The following is a 17,712-nucleotide window of genomic DNA, read 5'->3' on the forward strand; positions in this document are numbered from 1 at the left end:
ATTCATGAAGCAATCGTAATAGCCTCATGACATTAATGTTTATGACAGTTTATGACAAGTTATGTGGTCTTGATAATGTCTAGTTGCTATAACAAAGAAATCTTAAACAATGTCCCCTTTGCATTTAAAATGACATGAGCTAATGACAGTTGTTGTGCGCATGCATAAATGATGTGTCATGCCATGATTATAAAGGCTTCATTACTGTCTCATGACCACCCAAATATTATGTTGTCAGTCTGCTTCACAAATCTATTCCTCATTCTCCTGGTGTGTAGAGTGGGACATAATGAGATCATTGGAGTCTGTCGTGTAGGGATCCATGCCGAGGGACTTGGAAGAGACCACTGGAATGAGATGCTGGCTTACCCTCGAAAACCTATCGCCCACTGGCACCCACTTGTGGAGCCCAAGAAGTCTGAGAAGGAGGTGACTGTTTATCCTTAAAACTTCTCTCAGTGGAAAAGTACATTTTGAAGAATAGTTTTTCTGTTTTCCTTCTCTCTTTCAGTGGAAGGCTCGCACCGCAAGCTTTGACAGCCAGGGCTCGTGTCCATCTCCCAGACTCCCTTCAAGTCCATAAAAAAGGGACAGCCTTTCTCTTCGACTTCAAGCCAAGTATCTCCCAAGTATCTGGAGAGATTCGAGAAATGTCCTTAGACGACATGTGACACAACTTATGTCTGTGTGGACATGCAGCGGGAAGCGGGAGTGCATCCTAGCCAAGTTCTAGCTTTTGTTGTGCTTGGATTGAAGTGTTGCTTTACTACATTGGGTAGATCCACAAGCCACAACTCAATGAGGTTGAAAAATACACTTCAAGATGAATTTAAGCACCGTAAAAGGGTGTATTTGCTGATGAATAGTGTAAAACTTGTAGATGTAAATTATATTTTATCTGACATTCTAATAGTATGAAGATATAGTTTATTATATATTTAGCCATTACTTCCTTCCTGTTAATTTGTCTTGTGTTTAAAGATTTGTTTGGCTGGAAAGATATATGAAGTCCTCGGTGATATAAATTGTATATGGTTTACATGCGGATCTGAGTAATTCCATTGATCTTCCTTTTGTTTGTGAAGTAGTGAATCTGTTCTGCCACCAAAAACACCAACGCCAAGAATCATTTGTATTCTGTCTACAAATATCTCATCATCCGTGTAAAGTATAAAGGTTTGTTTGTAATTAATCATAAAGTTGCTGACTGTTTTGAGTGTTCTAAGTAATTTTCTATTGTTTTTCCTGATTAAGTTCACCTCAGTTAAATCCATCCACAGATTTATCCTCCATTATCCATAATGTGTGGTTAAAGTCATCATAATTTCTCAATGCAGTAATTGTAGCTTCCAAAGTATAAAAAAAACATAACGAATATATCAAGGATGCAAATAATCCTTGGCTTTCTAAAATGACTTGAAATTATCTCTATGTAAATTAGAAGCACTGTTTTACAAAGACTGGTTTTGTATTTTACATCAAATGTGACAAATGTTCATTGTTCTGTATTTTTCCTGTTACCTTTGATGTGTTTTCTCTTTAGATAACATGATGTATTTTGTTTGCTGGCCTGGCTGGTACTCATTGTAATAATAATCACTGGCGTTTCTGTATATGAAACGCCTGATTCAGAGCCACTTGCACCTTTTATATTGAGAATTTGTATTTGTAATGTACATTTGCTGTTTCAGAACATCCCTTGTACTTCAAAGGTGTGATTAAAGTTTTGCTTCTATTGGTTGATTTGTTCTTCTTTCATTATTTGTTAGGCTAATGTTATTAATAGCTGCTTGATTAGGGCCAGTTCAAAGAGTATGTGTTTCTGCACTGAAAAAATGGAAGACACAAGGGAGTGGAGTTTAAAAAGCCCTTTAGGTTTCAAGTTGACTGTACTGTATTATGCGAAGGAAACTGTAGAAGTTGAAAGTGTATTACATTGTTCTGCTTTACTTTTACTGTTCTAGACCTGTATATGCAGTAGACAAATGTGTTCTGACATAGCACTCCAGTTATAAAATTCAGCTTCAAAAATATGCTTTTCTTTACTTGTTTCATTTGTCTACCCCTACTCACTCTAAAATATATATTTATCCTAATGTGGTTCCAGACATTCACAAATTTGTTTTGTGTATGTGTGTGTTGTATAACAAAAGAAGATACTTGAAAAATGATGGAAAATTGACATTTATAGTAGGATACCCTTGTTTTATCAGGATAATTAATGTTTTGGTTGCTGTGTTATATCGTCTGTAGCTGTCCACTAAAATGATTTACACACACTTCCTTCAAAACGACGGCCAAATACACTGGGAAAGGGCTGGCAAATCAACATTTAATGTGTATTGATTATTTTTATACAACAGTTCTGTCTGGTTCTTGAATTTGATTGGCTAATATCCAAGCAATATTCTGCAAATAACAGCACTCACTCTTTACTTTATTACTCCGCCCACATCAGTGACAAGCAGAGGACACAGTTTGACAAATATTGCTGCTGTTGGACAACATAATGCACTTTGAGGCTTTTTTGTTGTTGTTGTTGTTGTTGTTGAGAATGTAGTTGTTAGATTGTAGCTACGCAGTTTATTTATAGGGATGGTGCCTATTTTAAAATATTTATAATTTCGGAGCATCGGATTCAGTGCATTGGCTCCCGCCTTCAGCCTGTCTGAGCAGACCAAAGAAAGTGACGGTTGACGTTCCGCCACAAGATGGCGACATAGACCGCATAATAAGTTCTTAAAGTGAGGAAAAACTCAACGCTTTCTCATAAGTTTCAAACTACAGCTGAACAAAAGCCTAATTAAAATCAGGTAAGTCACATTCTAAGTTGTTGTTTCTCTTTTGTATTTGTAGTGCTGTATTTATACCAACTGGTAGAAACGGGTAGTGTTTGCTTTGCTTGGCTTTTTGGGGGGGTAATTATTATGATATCCTGATTGCAACAGAGAATACTGGGAAAATCATTCTGCACTGAAAAATTGTAAAACAAATCTAAAAATGTGAGCAAAAATTCGCTGTTTGTCTTCGCTTTAGACAGAGAATCATTTAAATACTAGTTCTAACGTGACGTTTGTTAACTGCCAATGGTTTCTGCTGTTCTGACGTCAGCTGTAGATGTGAATGAATGGGGGAAGAAAGTAGTTCCTTGTACAAAAGGGTTTTTGAGACTTTTCATGCTTGATTTAGTTTTTATACACAAGATTATGCAGTCTAACTGTTGTATTAACGCAATATCACAGTAGTAGAGTGATGCAGGGAGGAAGAACGAAAGTTATTTTTATCAGTTATCAACAGAAACACCCGTTTTGAGGTTAGTCACATATCAACTGTTTCATATGGTTCACTGAAGTAAAAGGCCATGGTATATACTTTTGAACAAGATAGGCGGTTCATTCCGCTGTGGCGAGCCCTGATAAATAAAGGGACTAAGCCAAAGGAAATGAATGAATGAATAGAATAAGATATGTTTTTCACTTAGTTTTCAACCTCAAACTTTCCAGAAAGTTCCAACTTAAATATGCGGAACTTCCAGAAACGCAACTACGGTGAGTGAAAACAAGAATAGATGGAGAACATGAAAAATTAAGCTAACATTTATGCTCATACCTTCTGATTAGCATTAACAATAAGCCTCATTAGGGATGATCTATTTGCTAAAGAATAACAATACAGTTAGAAACAGTTTTGTCATTTGTTGTTGTAAAATCCTAATGTTATCATATAGGCTAGGCTAACACATTAAAATCTGTTTTTATATTTGAAGTAGCATACGATTCCTGCATTGTTACATATTTATAGTCTATATTATCCATTTTAGTTATAATGTAAGCATACGAATGTGTACAATTGTAATAATAGTATTTTGATCACTGAAATATGAAACGGGTGGTTATATCAGCACTTATATAACAGATATTAAACAAATGTATTTAATAGACAATGTATTTTTTGAAAGTATTTATTGACAATATACTTCATATTAACATAACATATGCAATTATTTATTAGTTCTGCTCCAGGCAAACTGAGTTAAAATGTTCATTGTTGAGCCCTGTACATTAATTTGTAGTAAAAGTCTTAACAAAAGTGTCCAACCAATCATATGTTATGTTTTACGTGTAAATACAAAGCTCAAACGTGTTGATGTGATAGGTTGAATAAGATAATCAAGCCAATAACATGGGCATTTCATATCCTGCTCTGCTTCCCTCAGTCCCTCTGTCGTCCTTCTACACCTCTAGCTTCTTTTTCAGTTGGAGTTTGTAGAGGATTTGATAGCCATCGTCCCAAGCGTAGAGCAGCTGTTCCACAGGGCTGTATTTAAGGCTGGAATGAGTGCCATATCGTTTTGGAAAGTATACATGTGGAGCTTCATCATTGTTGACCATATCGCTGACGTCAAACACACACTGAATTCGAGAACGACTGGGTAATTTGGAGTTGTAGACCACATAGACAGTCCCGCAGATGACGAATGCTGCCTCTGCATTCTCCCTCACACAAGGGGTGTCCCACATCTGCTGGATGTCTAGCGTTTGGGGTCTATCTTGGCCAAAGAGATGTGCCGCTCATTTTCCTGAGTGGCATAGATTGCCCACAGTCCCTCTTCATCCACTGCTAAATCAATGAATGTCTCGGGATTCAGGCTGTACACGGGGAGCTGGTTTTTAACTGGAAACACAGCACTGTCCACAATTATGTTCTTCTGGAGATCAAACTTTATTAGTTTCATCTCTTCACCCTGCTTCAGGTAGTACATGTGGTTGTTGTAGATGGCGTGGCCCATTCCACGCCAGGCCGAAGGGAGCTGGATGGTGGTGGCCCCAGAGGTGCCTTGGGAGGACGTGAATTCACGGACTGTCCCAAATTCAAATACTGTATTATCATCAGTCCCATTTAAGATGTACACTTTCCCAGTGGCACTTCCCATGTCCTTGGTCCACATGCCCTTAGCACCACCCACTCGTTTGAGGATCTTCATGGCTTTGATGCTGGAGATCATATCACTGCAGTCTAAACATAAGGACACATTTAAATTATTTTCATTTTTGGTTCAACTATCTCCTTGTTATAGTGTATTATAACATATTATACCATGTCTGCAGTACTTGATTCTGATTGGTCAGTCGCTACACTCCAAGGTATGTTATTCTCAGATAACAACTGCTGAAGCTATTAACACAGGCTCATCCAATGAATCATCTCGACCGGCAGTGAAAATATACCCATATTTATTTGCTTGTCTGTCAATTGTTGACTGTTTGGTGCCATCTTGTGAGTGAATAATGAGGTTAGTGTATGCTCAATTCAGCTGTTTTCGTTTCTGTTAGGGCTGCACGCTATTGAAAAAATCTAATATTGTGATATTTTTTTTATACTGCCATAAAATATTGCGATATGAATACAATTTCACTAGATGAGCTGAATAACTATTTGGAAAGAATTTATCATTTAGATTGATTGGGATGATTCTGTAGGGAGTGTGTCTGCATGAAATATAATCAACAATCTACAAGCATAGATAAATTCAATAAAGAAAAAGATACAAATTAAATAAACCGCATTTTATTGTTTTCCGAGGAGTCGAATTCTATTTAGATATATAGTAATTGAATAATCAAATGTAAATAATACTGCATAGTCTTCGTTTTATAAACAATTCAATGAAATTAATCATTGTTAATTTGTCAAAGATACAAAAGCTACAATTTATCATGCCTGAATGCATTAAAACCCTAACACAGTCACAGGCCTCAAAACACACTTGCGAAATTATTATTATGACTATTGCGAATGATCACATTGTGATATCGATGTTAAAACGGTATATTATGCAGAACTAGTTTCTGTCAGCTTTGACTTTCATTAAAGAATTAATAAACTATTACACAACAATGTTTTGCGTTTAATTTTACGTTTTGTGGCAAGTAGCCATTTAATAAGCGGGGAAACATACTGTAAATCCAGGCTGTTGTTTTCGAAGAATAAATAGATTCAGTCTTATACAACATCGGCCTACCGATAAACCTGTCATGCTTAGTATAGTATACTCCCTGGATGTACTTTATCCCCTACTTAATGCCTATTCCAGTTTCTCCCTTTAATTACTTTGACACTATGTTAGAGGGTTAGATCACCCCAAACTTAAAATTCTTTCTTCATTTACTTATTTTATCATGTACTCACCCATATTTCAAAACCCGATTTCATTCATCTTTGTTACAAAAGGAAAATAGATTGTTGTCCCTTCATTGAATGTCAGTTCACTCAAAACTTTGAAGCTTCAAACATTTGTAAAATGTAAAAAAAGAAGATGTAATTGAACCAAGTTAAGAGACAGTTTTACTTTATATGATGAACAGGTTTTATTTGGCCTTTTATTCACAGGTAAATATTGTTTGGACATCAACTTACAGAATGCATGAAAACAAAAGCTCAAATGTGCCATGTGACACTTAAGAATAAACCTAATTGGTTCTCACACATCAAGCAAGCATACTTGGACCAAATTAGTATGCTTTAAACATTGTTTGCTGATGTTTACAAGTGAATGAAAGCCTAAATTAAATCTTTTCATCTTGTAAAGCTTATGGAAAGCTTTAGCATGTAGTAGACACTGAGTGGAGGGATAGTATCCTCCTAGCTTTAAAAGAAAAATGTTAGTTTGTGGAGATGAGTGAATGCTTTATAGAATTGGAACAACATTAGAGTAATTATGACAGAATTTTATTTTGTGATGAACTAACCCTTTATTCATCAAAATTTCTGCATCATTTCGTTTGCAACTGCATCTCTATCAATATTTATCCTTTTCTGTTCCAAAGTTTATCCCGCTCCTCATAATATTACTTATTGTGCTTTCCACTAAGCCTGATTGAACACTAAAGCCTAATGGCAATGCACAGTACACTAATGACAGACTGGGTTAATCAGATTTGTGCCGTTTTGCTATGAAAATGCAATATAGAGCTGCTGAAGTGGTAGAGGCGCTGTGTGAAAAGCATCATGATTTGTCCTCCAGCAGTATAATTACTGTCTCACTCAGTGATGGAATAATAATACTTTTTATTTAGTACCTCTAAGTGCTTTTCTAAACGAGGACTTTAGGAAGATTAGACCCCCTCTTTAATGCATTATGTATTACTCCGTCAAGTTGCTGTGTAGCTCAGAGCTTGATTTGATTGAACTTGCTTTCCTGTCATTCTCATGCCACTTACCACAGAAGCCTTGCTTCATTAAGAGATTCTTAAAACTGAATCTTTGAAGTGTGACATGCACTTTTCACTTTTTTCCTATTGATTTCTATGAAGTTTTTCAACCATGAGATAGCATTGTTTTAAAACTATTATAACTATAGAACTATACAGTGCCTATAGGAAATCATCATGCTCTAAGAAAAATCTATACCTTTACTCACATTACACCTTGCTTTCAAAAGACCTTTGGGATAAAGTTTTAGAAAGGCACAGATTAGGAGAAGGCTACAAAACATTTCAAAAGCTGCAAATGTTATTTGGAATGCAATTTGATGTCAGGCTGTATGACAAATAAAGTAATTATTTCAGTAAAACTTTATTTTGATGGTCCCTGTTGCACATTTGTTGACTAAAAGTTGCATTGCAACTACATGCCAATTACGTCTCATTTGAGTATTAGTAAACTGTCTGCTTAATATCTGCTGACACTGCTCCTTCAACCGACATTTACTGTAACTGACTATAAGAAATTTTGCAAGTACATGTCAACATACTCTAACTCTAACCCTAACCCCAACCTACAGCCTACTTATAATCTATTGAAAAATTAGTTGGCATGTAGATGCAATGTAACTTAAATTCAACAAAATGCATTAAAGGGACCATCAAAATAAAGTGAAACCATTATTTCAAAGGGGTGTGTGATGATTTTCTATAGGCACTGTAGATTTAATACAGAAAAAATAGAAACTATAGATTTAAAACTATATATGTATAGAAAGATATAAAAGGTGTAACTAGAAAAACTAACTAGAAAATTATAATGTTATATTGGCAAAAATGGCAAATAACTGAAATAAACAAAAATAATAATCAGCACAACAAGGGTGTAAAATGTAAGATAAAATTAAAAACTGAAGAAATATATTAAAAAAACCTAAAACTAAACTAGAAATATGATGTATTAATTACTATCAATACTATAATAGTATATGAAATAATATGAAATATCATTTCCTGATAAAATGTATTTTATATGAACATTACAGATTTACTAGTCCATGTATTTTCAATTGTGTTATGTTTCATGAAGACATGTTTTTATTTGTTGCTTTTAAAGTTTTTTGTTATTTTATTTTACAATATTTACAAATGTTCTTGTTGAATTCTCTCAATTGAAATGACTGTGAATAAATTTTGCCATTTTTTAAAAAGGAATTTACAGGGCAGGCCAAAGTCCTCTTTTACACTGTAAAAAAAATCAATGACAAGGGTCAAGACAACATATATTTTATGTTAGTTTATCTTATTTTAGTATGTTAATCGGATTAAAAACAAAATTTAAGTCTTACAGAGTTTAACTTAATATTTTATTCAGTTTGATTGAAAGATAAGATGTCTAGAAAAGTTAATTTAGTTCAACTAAAAAATTAAAGGCAGCAATTTTATTCTTGTTTTTATGCACTAATTGTATGTATTATCAATTTTATGTATGTTTTAAGTTAGCTAAAACGTCTGCACACAAAAAAAATTGTGGCCTCTAATGGATTGCAAATGGGACTCCAGATTACTGAATTGTTGACGATCCAACTATGGCTCATATTATCATGCTGAGGGACGAGCATTACTCATAGCTAAGCATGTGGAATGTTACCTAAAGCTCTTTACCTGTAAGCTTGGCGTACTTGGCTTTGTTTCTCTCCTTGACAAACGTCACCTGCTGCTCCACCAGCTTGTCATCCACATCCACGCAAGGCTGCGCGCCATTCTGTGTTTCGAGGTAGTCCATCTCTCTCTCCACGCGATCTACGCGTGTTCCCACAGTGTCCAACTCGCTCCGCAGCGCCTCCTTGCTCTTGTCCAGGCCCTCTAGCTGTGCCACCATCTGCTGCTTGAACTCGCGCAGCTCAGAGGCATAGCGGCTGGTCTGCTCATGCCACAGGAGATGCGATACCTGCCAATGGAGAAATAAACAAAAACAAGTATCAAGAGGCTCAGCAAAGGAGATATGAATTAGTCAACTGTAAACATGTCAGTGAATGAGGCATCTTTCATATGAAAAGGCAAACTCAAGGCTAGCAATTAGCCTGTGGTCTTGTGGGTACAAAAATGCAAGTGGTTCTTCTGGTTAAAAGTCACCAGAGTTTTAAGGTGGTTGTCTGGGTGTTGCTATGTTGTTTATTAGAGAAGAGCCAGCCTGTTATCATTTGGTTATCTGTTTGTCTCTAAAAAATAAAAACTGTTGTGTGAAACATGGCAAAGTGCTAACTAATTTGATGTCAAAATCTTGACGTCAATTTGACATCCACATATTAAAGCACTTTTTCACCACCAAAATAAATAATGCTGTTCTTTAATGGAGTTGTTGTTTTTTTTTTGGCCTTTATTAAGTGGATTGGACAGTATTTCACACAGGAAGTGAAGTGGGAGAGAGAGAGGGGCTAGGGACAGAAAATGTCCTCAAGCTGGGGTTTGAACTCAGGACACCCTGAAATGCTATTGCACCATATGTCAGCACACCAACCACTAGGCTATTGCACCAACCTGTAATCATGTTTTGACATGGCATATATATACTCACTGGCTACTTTATTAGGAACATCTGTTCAACTGCTCGTTAACGCAAGTTTCCAATCAGCCGATCACATGGCAGCAACTCAATGCATTAGGCATGTAGACATGGTCAAGACGATCTGCTGCATTTAAACCGAGCATCAGGATGGGGAAAGGTGATTTAAAGAGCCCATATTATACATGAAATAGGGTCATATTTAGGTTGTAAGGGTCTCCAACAACAGTCTAATATGCATGCAAGGTCAAACAACACTTTCATGGTCTTATAATCTGCATTTATTTTACCTAATTATCCCAGCGACACCCATATGAATCGTTCAGCGATTCATTTGTTCCCAAACCCCTCCTCAGCGCGAAGCTAATCTGTGCTGATTGGACCTATGACAGCCTGCTGCGATTGGTCGACATGGACAAGGCTTCAGCGCGAGACAGGTTGGATGTGTCAGACAGGCTGGTGGTGGTGGTGTAATGGTGTGGGGGATATTTTCTTGGCCCACTTTGGACCCATTAGTACTAATTGAGCATCGTGTCAACGACACAGCCTACCTGAGTATTGTTGCTGACCATGTCCATCTCTTTATGACCCCAGTGTACTCATCTTCTGATAGCTACTTCCAGCAGGATAACACGCCATGTCATAAAGAGCGAATCATCTCAGACTGGTTTCTCGAAACATGACAATGACTTCTCAAATGCTTTAAATGGCCTCCACAGTCACCAGAGCTCAATCCCATAGCACCTTTGGGGTGTGGTGGAATGGGAGATTCGCATCATGGATGTGCAGGCGACAAATCTGCAGCAACTGTGTGACGCTATCATGTCAACATGGACCATATTTCCAGTACCTTGTTGAATCTATTCAACGAAGGATTTAGGCAGTTCTTAAGGCAAAAGGGGTCCAACCCGGTACTAGTAAGATGTACCTAATAAAGTGGCCGGTGAGCATATGTTCTTTTTAAATGTGTGTAAAAACAACAACTTTTTTTTCCCCCAGTGAGCACAATATATTTTAGTTTAAGAAACACTTCTGCTGAAAAAGACTTCTGCTATCTTCATTAGTTTAAAAAACAGATTTATTTACAACTACTTGAAAATACATCTTTGGATACCTTTCTCTTTTTTGGATATAAAGTAAGCCACTGCACTGTTCAGGTCTATAGCATGCTTGGATGTTGGTGCACAAACGACTGCTTTTTCAAATGTTTCCTGAATTGTAAGCTGACTAGTAGATTTTAATAGGAGGTTCCTTTTCTTCTGGAGATACTGTTGCCCTAAAAAACTAAATAAAAAATCATAAATAGCATGTAAAAAAACTAACATATACCTTAGGAACAGTATAACTAATATATTTTAGCTGTTTTAAAACCTTGACTTTTCCAAATCGATGTAAACCTTGAAATCGGTTATCCTCCCAGGCCTGGGTGCGTTAAATGTCAGTGCACTAACCAGTGGGTTATTGCATTCAATGTTAATTGTCAATTTGATGTTGTTTTGAAATCAAGGTAGTAAATTTACAATTATTTACTATTGTGACGTGTTTTTTATGTATTTTTGACATCAAAGTCTTGATATACAAGTCTTGATTCTGAGCCTGATTAAATAAACATTAAAAATATGCATTTACTGGCCAATGACAATATGGTGAAAAATATATTATGAATCATGAATGATAATCATATTACTGATTTTTTAAATCAATGTGCATTGTGAAATGTTCTGCACAAACGCATTTGGCTTGACTGACTTAGTATGTTAGATCATGCGAATGCAGACACTGATTTGAGCTTAATGAACTTGCATGTTCTAAGCAATCATACATTTAAAACCATGAACTCAAGCACATTAAATACTGAGTCAGGCAGCCCCATGAGTGCAAATTATTCAAATATAAGCCCTCCCCTGACAGCTGCAGGAATTCATGAGGACTTTGGCATCGGAACAGCATCTTTTGCGCTGCAGATGGATCAACCTTTGGCAGCAAATGTTCTTTTTTGAATTTGTGACTCAGTGGAAGGAAAGAAGCAGCGAAGTGCGTTTTAGCATAATCACACAAATGACTTGCCGTACGTGCAGAGTCAGCACAGAGAGAAAACAGGAGAGAAAATTTCCTTCATGTGGCCGAATCCAACACATAGAGGGGGATCGGGTGACTGATTCGTGGAGAATGAACACAAGCAGTGGGAACGAAGCGAAAGCTGAAAGAATGAGATAAAATGGGATTGTCTGTTGTTGTTTTTTTTGACTAGCAGTTGGGTAAACCTACCGTTTTCAGTAGGCTTGTAAATATTGTACATATATTGATGGATTTTATGACTGTATATGTGACCCTGACCAGAAAACCAGTCTTATCTCTTTAACCGCCCACCAAGAAAATTTTACTCCTAATGTTGCTAGTTAACACACTCAATGCATTTTTTTTCAACACATCCCATCATTTCTAAAATATCAACTTCAACCAAATGGTTTGATATGTCGGTTTATGGTAAAAGTACTGAAATTAATACATATACTATAAAAATAAAAAAATATGAAGTGTAAGACCAATTTATTTAAAAACATAACCAAAATAAACATTTTGAATACTAAATCATCTTTATTTATTGAAGCATGCCATAAAATATTTTAGATTCTCATTTAACACGCTTTCTTTTTTTTCTTTTTTTTACATCAAAGCAAAATCAGGTGTAGTAGTGAAACAGAATTATATTTGTTTGATTTTTTTTTTTTGTAAACCAACAATGCTATGTCCTGTAAACCATTATTTAAAATGGTCATTCTTTAATGACTTTAACTGTGATTGTTTTCAAACTGTGAAAATATGGTCAACTATTTCTAGTGCAGGCAGTAGTTAAAGGGTTAAATTTGCACAAGTATTGTGGGTATAACTAAAGTACATTGAAGTAATTCCAAAGTAAAGTTCCATTTTGTATATTTTCCTATTGTAAATATAAAAATTTAATTTCAATCTTGATTAGTAAAATGCATTGCTAAGAAGTTTTTGTTTGCACCCACGAACACAGATTTTGAAATCACGAAAGTCATATTCTCAACCATATATACCAAAATTTTCCTAAAATCAATCAATAAAAAACACATAAGCTTATTTATTCGGCTCTCAAGTGATGTATAAATCTCACTTTTAAAAATATATCCTTATGATGTTTTTTTGGTCCAGTGCAGTGTCAACATATTATATAAAGAGGCAAAAGTACCTTCAGGGACATTATTACCCAACTCTTAATTATAAAGAACCCTCTGGATGCCTTTATATCTGCATGCTTTTTTATTGAAAACAAAGTTCTGTACCACAGAATGTCACACGATTCATAGTGATTAATGATACGTTTATTAAGAGTAATAACATTAAAATAAATAACACTCACTCACTATGCTTCAGCTTAGTCACTGATTTATCAGGGGTGGCCACAGCGGAATGAACCACCAATTACTCTAGCATATCTTTTTATGTGGCAGATACTCTTCCAGTCACACATCTAAATAAATAACATCTGTTTGTATTAACATTAAAATGTATTTGACTGATACTTAGAGTAATTCCATGCATCTTCCCTGAATAAAAGGCTTTATTTCTTCAAGCGTTTCAGCAATAGTGTACCATGTACAATCTCTTATTAACTTGTAGTTTACTGTTTGCATTTCTGTGTGCATTACTCCCGTAATGGAGCCTATGTGCAAACTGAGGAAGTATTATAGACCTTACTAACACAACTCATCCAAAAACGAACTCTGTTGTCTTGTTCTTTAGATTCACTCAATGTTAGCCTGTATCTGGAGGCCAAGGTCTTGCTGGAAGAGCCATTACCTGTACTTACTCAATTGCAAGGAGTCTTCTCTCCAAGTAGTCCATAAGGGCCTGCTGCTGTGCCCCGACCAACCCAGAAAGAACAAGGACAAGGAGCTGGAGAGCTCTCATCTTGAAGACTGGAGGAGACTGCTTGGAAACGGTGAGTGTGTGTGTGTGTGTGTGTAAATGTGTGTGACAGGCGGAAAGGAAAAGCCCTCATGCAAAGGTTTTGAGTTGGCTGGAATGTTTAGAGAAAAAGCAGAGCGAGAGGAGGAGCTTCACACATCTGGTGCGCCTCTTTTTTTCTGGAGAGCTCGATTACGTCTCCTTTTCTGGTAAAACTTTGAACATCAAAAAGATTGGAGTGTGTTCTATTATTCATAACTCATGATGTGATTCTGTGAATGCACTTTATATTTTTAATAATTTCAGATATTTACTGGAGTATTGTACATCAGTTGTAGTGTAAATCTAGTTTGAAAGACGTAGAAATGACTCAGTAGCCCAGCACAAGGAGTGTATTTACTGATGTTCTTGCCTTTTTTTATTCTTCTTCAGCTTTATTTTCTATGGACGAACAGCGCAGCTTGATTTCAGTGTTGCATAACACTAGACAATTTCCTGACACTGACTCATATTTCAGACTAGTGTAAACCGTGGAGTGTCTCACTGCAGGCACCGTTTTAATGCGAGGAGAACGAAATCTGTGAGGATCATTCACAGCGATCATTCAAAGTGTGGGGACTTGTTGAAACAAGCATAAATAATGGTTTGTTTGTGGCTGTTATGGTATGTGGTGCAATATTCTGTATGCAAATCGAGAAAAAATATACTTGCTGCATAGATTTGAGAAAAAAAGGCCAATGTTGCAAAAACAAAGCAAGAACTGAAATTTAGAAGGTAACCTATCGTAATTTTAGTGTAATTATGCAACATAAATCTCATCGAGGTCTGTGATATCAGATAGCTTTTTAAAATAAAAATGAAAACTGTAAATGAACCGGGAAGCATGGTGGCTCAATGGTGTCGCCTCACAGCAAGAAGGTCGCTGGTTCGAGCTCCGGCTGGGTCAGTTGGCATTTCTGTGTAGAGTTTGGATGTTCTCCCTGTGTTGGCGTGGGTTTCCTCCGGGTGCTCCAGTTTTCCCCCACAAGAGTCCAAAACATGCGCTATTGTGATTGGGCCACTAAATTGTCTGTAGTGTATGTGTGGTGAATGCGAGAGTAGAGTATGGGTGTTTCCCAGTACTCGGGTTGTGGCTGGAAGGGCATCCACCTGTGTAAAACAGCATGGAGGGGGGTGGATAAGTTGGCGGTTCATTCCGTTGCGGACCCTTGATAAATAAAAGGACTAAGCCGAAGGAAAATGAGTGAATGAATAATAGTAAAATAAAACCATTAACTAAATACTGTTTGTAAGTTAAAAGTTAATTATATGGTTTCACATATTACTCTATGATATAATAAAAAACAGATAAATACCTCTCTGTTTTTTAAAAGAATAATGAAATTAATATTATATGGTCCAAAAGAAGTAAGATTCTTTTCATTATGAATTATCATAATTATAATTTCGTTGTAATTTTAAAGTCTGGTCATAATAAGCATACTATTCACACGATATACTTCAAATATCAATTGTCATGTCTCATATAACCCAAAAATGGTTCATCTTAAATGATACTGAAATGTTTAGTTTTATAATCAAAACTTATTATGAAATATTACCAAATATAAATGTGACTTTTACATTTACACGTTTTCATTTTGCCCACTTGTACATTTTTGCTATTTGCATTCACAGTAAAGATTTTAAAGCAAAAAAAAAATGCATTATTTAACATGAACTAATGGGAGTAATACATTTTTACTGCTATCATTAGCTTTTGATGATTTTGATATAGTATTTAATAATATAAGTACAGTTGGTTATTGCATGTTGATGCTAGTGCACAGTGCATGATGTGAATTGATTTCAGTAAGTGTATAAATTAACATTAAATAAGATTATTACATGCAGTAAAACTTAGTGGTGTAAAGTAACAAATTACAAATATTAAAACTACTGTAATTTAGTATTTTTTCTCAGAAATTGTCATTTACTAAGTAGTTTTAAAGATGTGTACTTTTTCCTTCTCTTGAGTACATTTTTAGTGCAATATCGGTACTTTTACTCCACTACTTTCCTTTTACCTTCAGTAACTACTTTATTTTTTCCTGTCTATGGGAATTAGAAAAATCAGTTCTGTGATTCCTGTTTAATCAAATCACTCATAGAAGGTAAATCATATCATATTGAACTACCTCAAGACATGGGTGATTTATAAATGCAGCAAACTGTTTAAAAGTATTCAAAGTGTCTAAGAAGATGTCAAAAATCTTCACACGCAGTGACCCAGAGACTGTTTAGACTGCATGTGATGATGAGAAGATGATGGGTGTTTTTTACAGAGTAATACTCACTACTCTTGAGTACTTTTAAAAGGGCTAATTTTTACTCATACTTTGAGTATTATTTACAACAGATACTTTACTCACTTGCACTACATGTTTGGACAAGTAATGGTACTTTTATTGAGAATAATTTTTCAGTGTGCTTTCCACCATAAAACTGTAACTAAGCACAAATCGAATACTTTTACTTCTATGTTGTTAATTCACAAATATTGTAACCACCAGGAGGTGCTACAGCATAACACCAGTACATAAACACCTAGTAATGGGTAGTGCAGTTCTTCTTTCTGTTTTGGGGGCAGCAAAGAAAAGACCTAACCTAAAGGTTTTAGCAACAAACAAAGCATGATGTTATATTGTGATGCAATATAAACTCTACAACATTTTAAGCCAAAGAAACAATCTTCTGTTTATTTAATTGCAACATATTTTCAACAAGAAAAATACACAACACCAGAGAGACTTTATGAGTTGAGGGAATCAGTATATATATTGATCAGCATAGACTCCTTAACTCAAAATGTTCACAGGTATTAAAATAAAAAATTTCAAAGGTTTCCATCAAAATCTTGGATAAAATTCCTGGTTTAAACTCCTCGCTTGTCTTACAAATATAGAGCACACAGAAATTCCGGGTGGCAAATAAACATTAAAACATTTTATTGTGAAAAATGGTCAAACAAATGCAAGTACTATACCTTCATAAACTCCTTTGGCATACACTCTGTTAATTAACAACAAGATCCAATGGATAATATATATAATATTATATATATATATATATATAATATATATATTATATATAGGCTGAATGGATAAATGGAAGGAGGGATGTGACATTACAGTCTTCCTGGTAGAATCTTTGCTGTAGCTTTTATAGAAATCAGCTTAGAAGGCTGTAAAGGATCTCTAAAAGGCATCATTGCTGCTTCTGTTTGGTCTAAGAAATGTTAGCGATGGCCTTGGGCCTCTCAATGCCCCTTTGCACTCTGGGGTGGGACTGATGTTTTCTTGCTGATAGCGAACTTTGGACCACTCTGTGGTTAGACCTCTGTTTAGTTTTTCTCTCTCTCTTTCTCTTTCTCTTTCTCTCTCTCTCTCACTCCCTTTCTCTTTCTTACTTCCGCTGCAGTTTACAGGATGTGGTTATTTATAGAATTGTTTTTTTTCTAAATCACAAATAACATCAATAATCAATAATTGATGGGTAAAAGGCTAATTTACATGACAAACAATTTCCTTTTTATTTAAATTAAGGTTTTAGTTTAGGAAGCTTACTTTTCTGCTTTTTGCAGTGGCTAAGTGGATAGGATGGTTTCCTCACTGCAAGAAGGTTACTTGTCCGGTTGGGCAAGAAAACCTTTTTGTATAGAGTTTGCATGATCTCCCTGTGTCTGCATGGGTTTCCTCTGGGTGATCCAGTTTCCCCTGAGCCCAAAGGTATGCTTTATAGGTGAATTGTATGAACTAAATTGTCCTTAGTGTGTGAATGGGATGCAGTTGGAAGGGCATCCGCTGTGTAAAACATATGCCAGAGTAAATGGCAGGTCATTCCTCTGTGGCGATCCCTGGTAAAAGCAGGAAATAAGCAAAAGGAAAATGAGTGAGTGATATTTAAAGAGCTAGTGAATATCAGATGCATGCTTCCATTTTATTTGTTGATAATGATTGGTTTTAATCC

General features: G+C 35.7%; 2 protein-coding genes across 2 annotated transcripts in view; one reads left to right on the plus strand and one right to left on the minus strand.

Annotated features, from left to right (window-relative positions):
• syt6b (synaptotagmin VIb) overlaps positions 1-1,169 on the plus strand; it is a 58,101-nt gene extending 56,932 nt beyond the window's left edge. Inside the window, 2 exon segments of the mRNA XM_056468843.1 lie at positions 279-429; positions 512-1,169. Of these exon segments, the coding sequence (XP_056324818.1) occupies positions 279-429; positions 512-583 (223 nt within the window). The 3' untranslated portion in view covers positions 584-1,169.
• Positions 1,170-4,057: 2,888 nt separating this feature from the next.
• Positions 4,058-13,787, minus strand: LOC130237500 (olfactomedin-like protein 3A). Its single transcript, XM_056468445.1, is given in 5 exon segments — positions 4,058-4,540; positions 4,543-5,016; positions 8,868-9,153; positions 12,413-12,419; positions 13,607-13,787. Coding segments are annotated over 5 exon segments (1,176 nt in total). The 5' UTR covers positions 13,708-13,787; the 3' UTR covers positions 4,058-4,232.
• Positions 13,788-17,712: the final 3,925 nt, after the last annotated feature.

Source organism: Danio aesculapii, chromosome 11 (assembly GCF_903798145.1).
Source record: "Danio aesculapii chromosome 11, fDanAes4.1, whole genome shotgun sequence".
In the NCBI taxonomy this organism is placed as follows: Eukaryota; Metazoa; Chordata; class Actinopteri; order Cypriniformes; family Danionidae; genus Danio; species Danio aesculapii.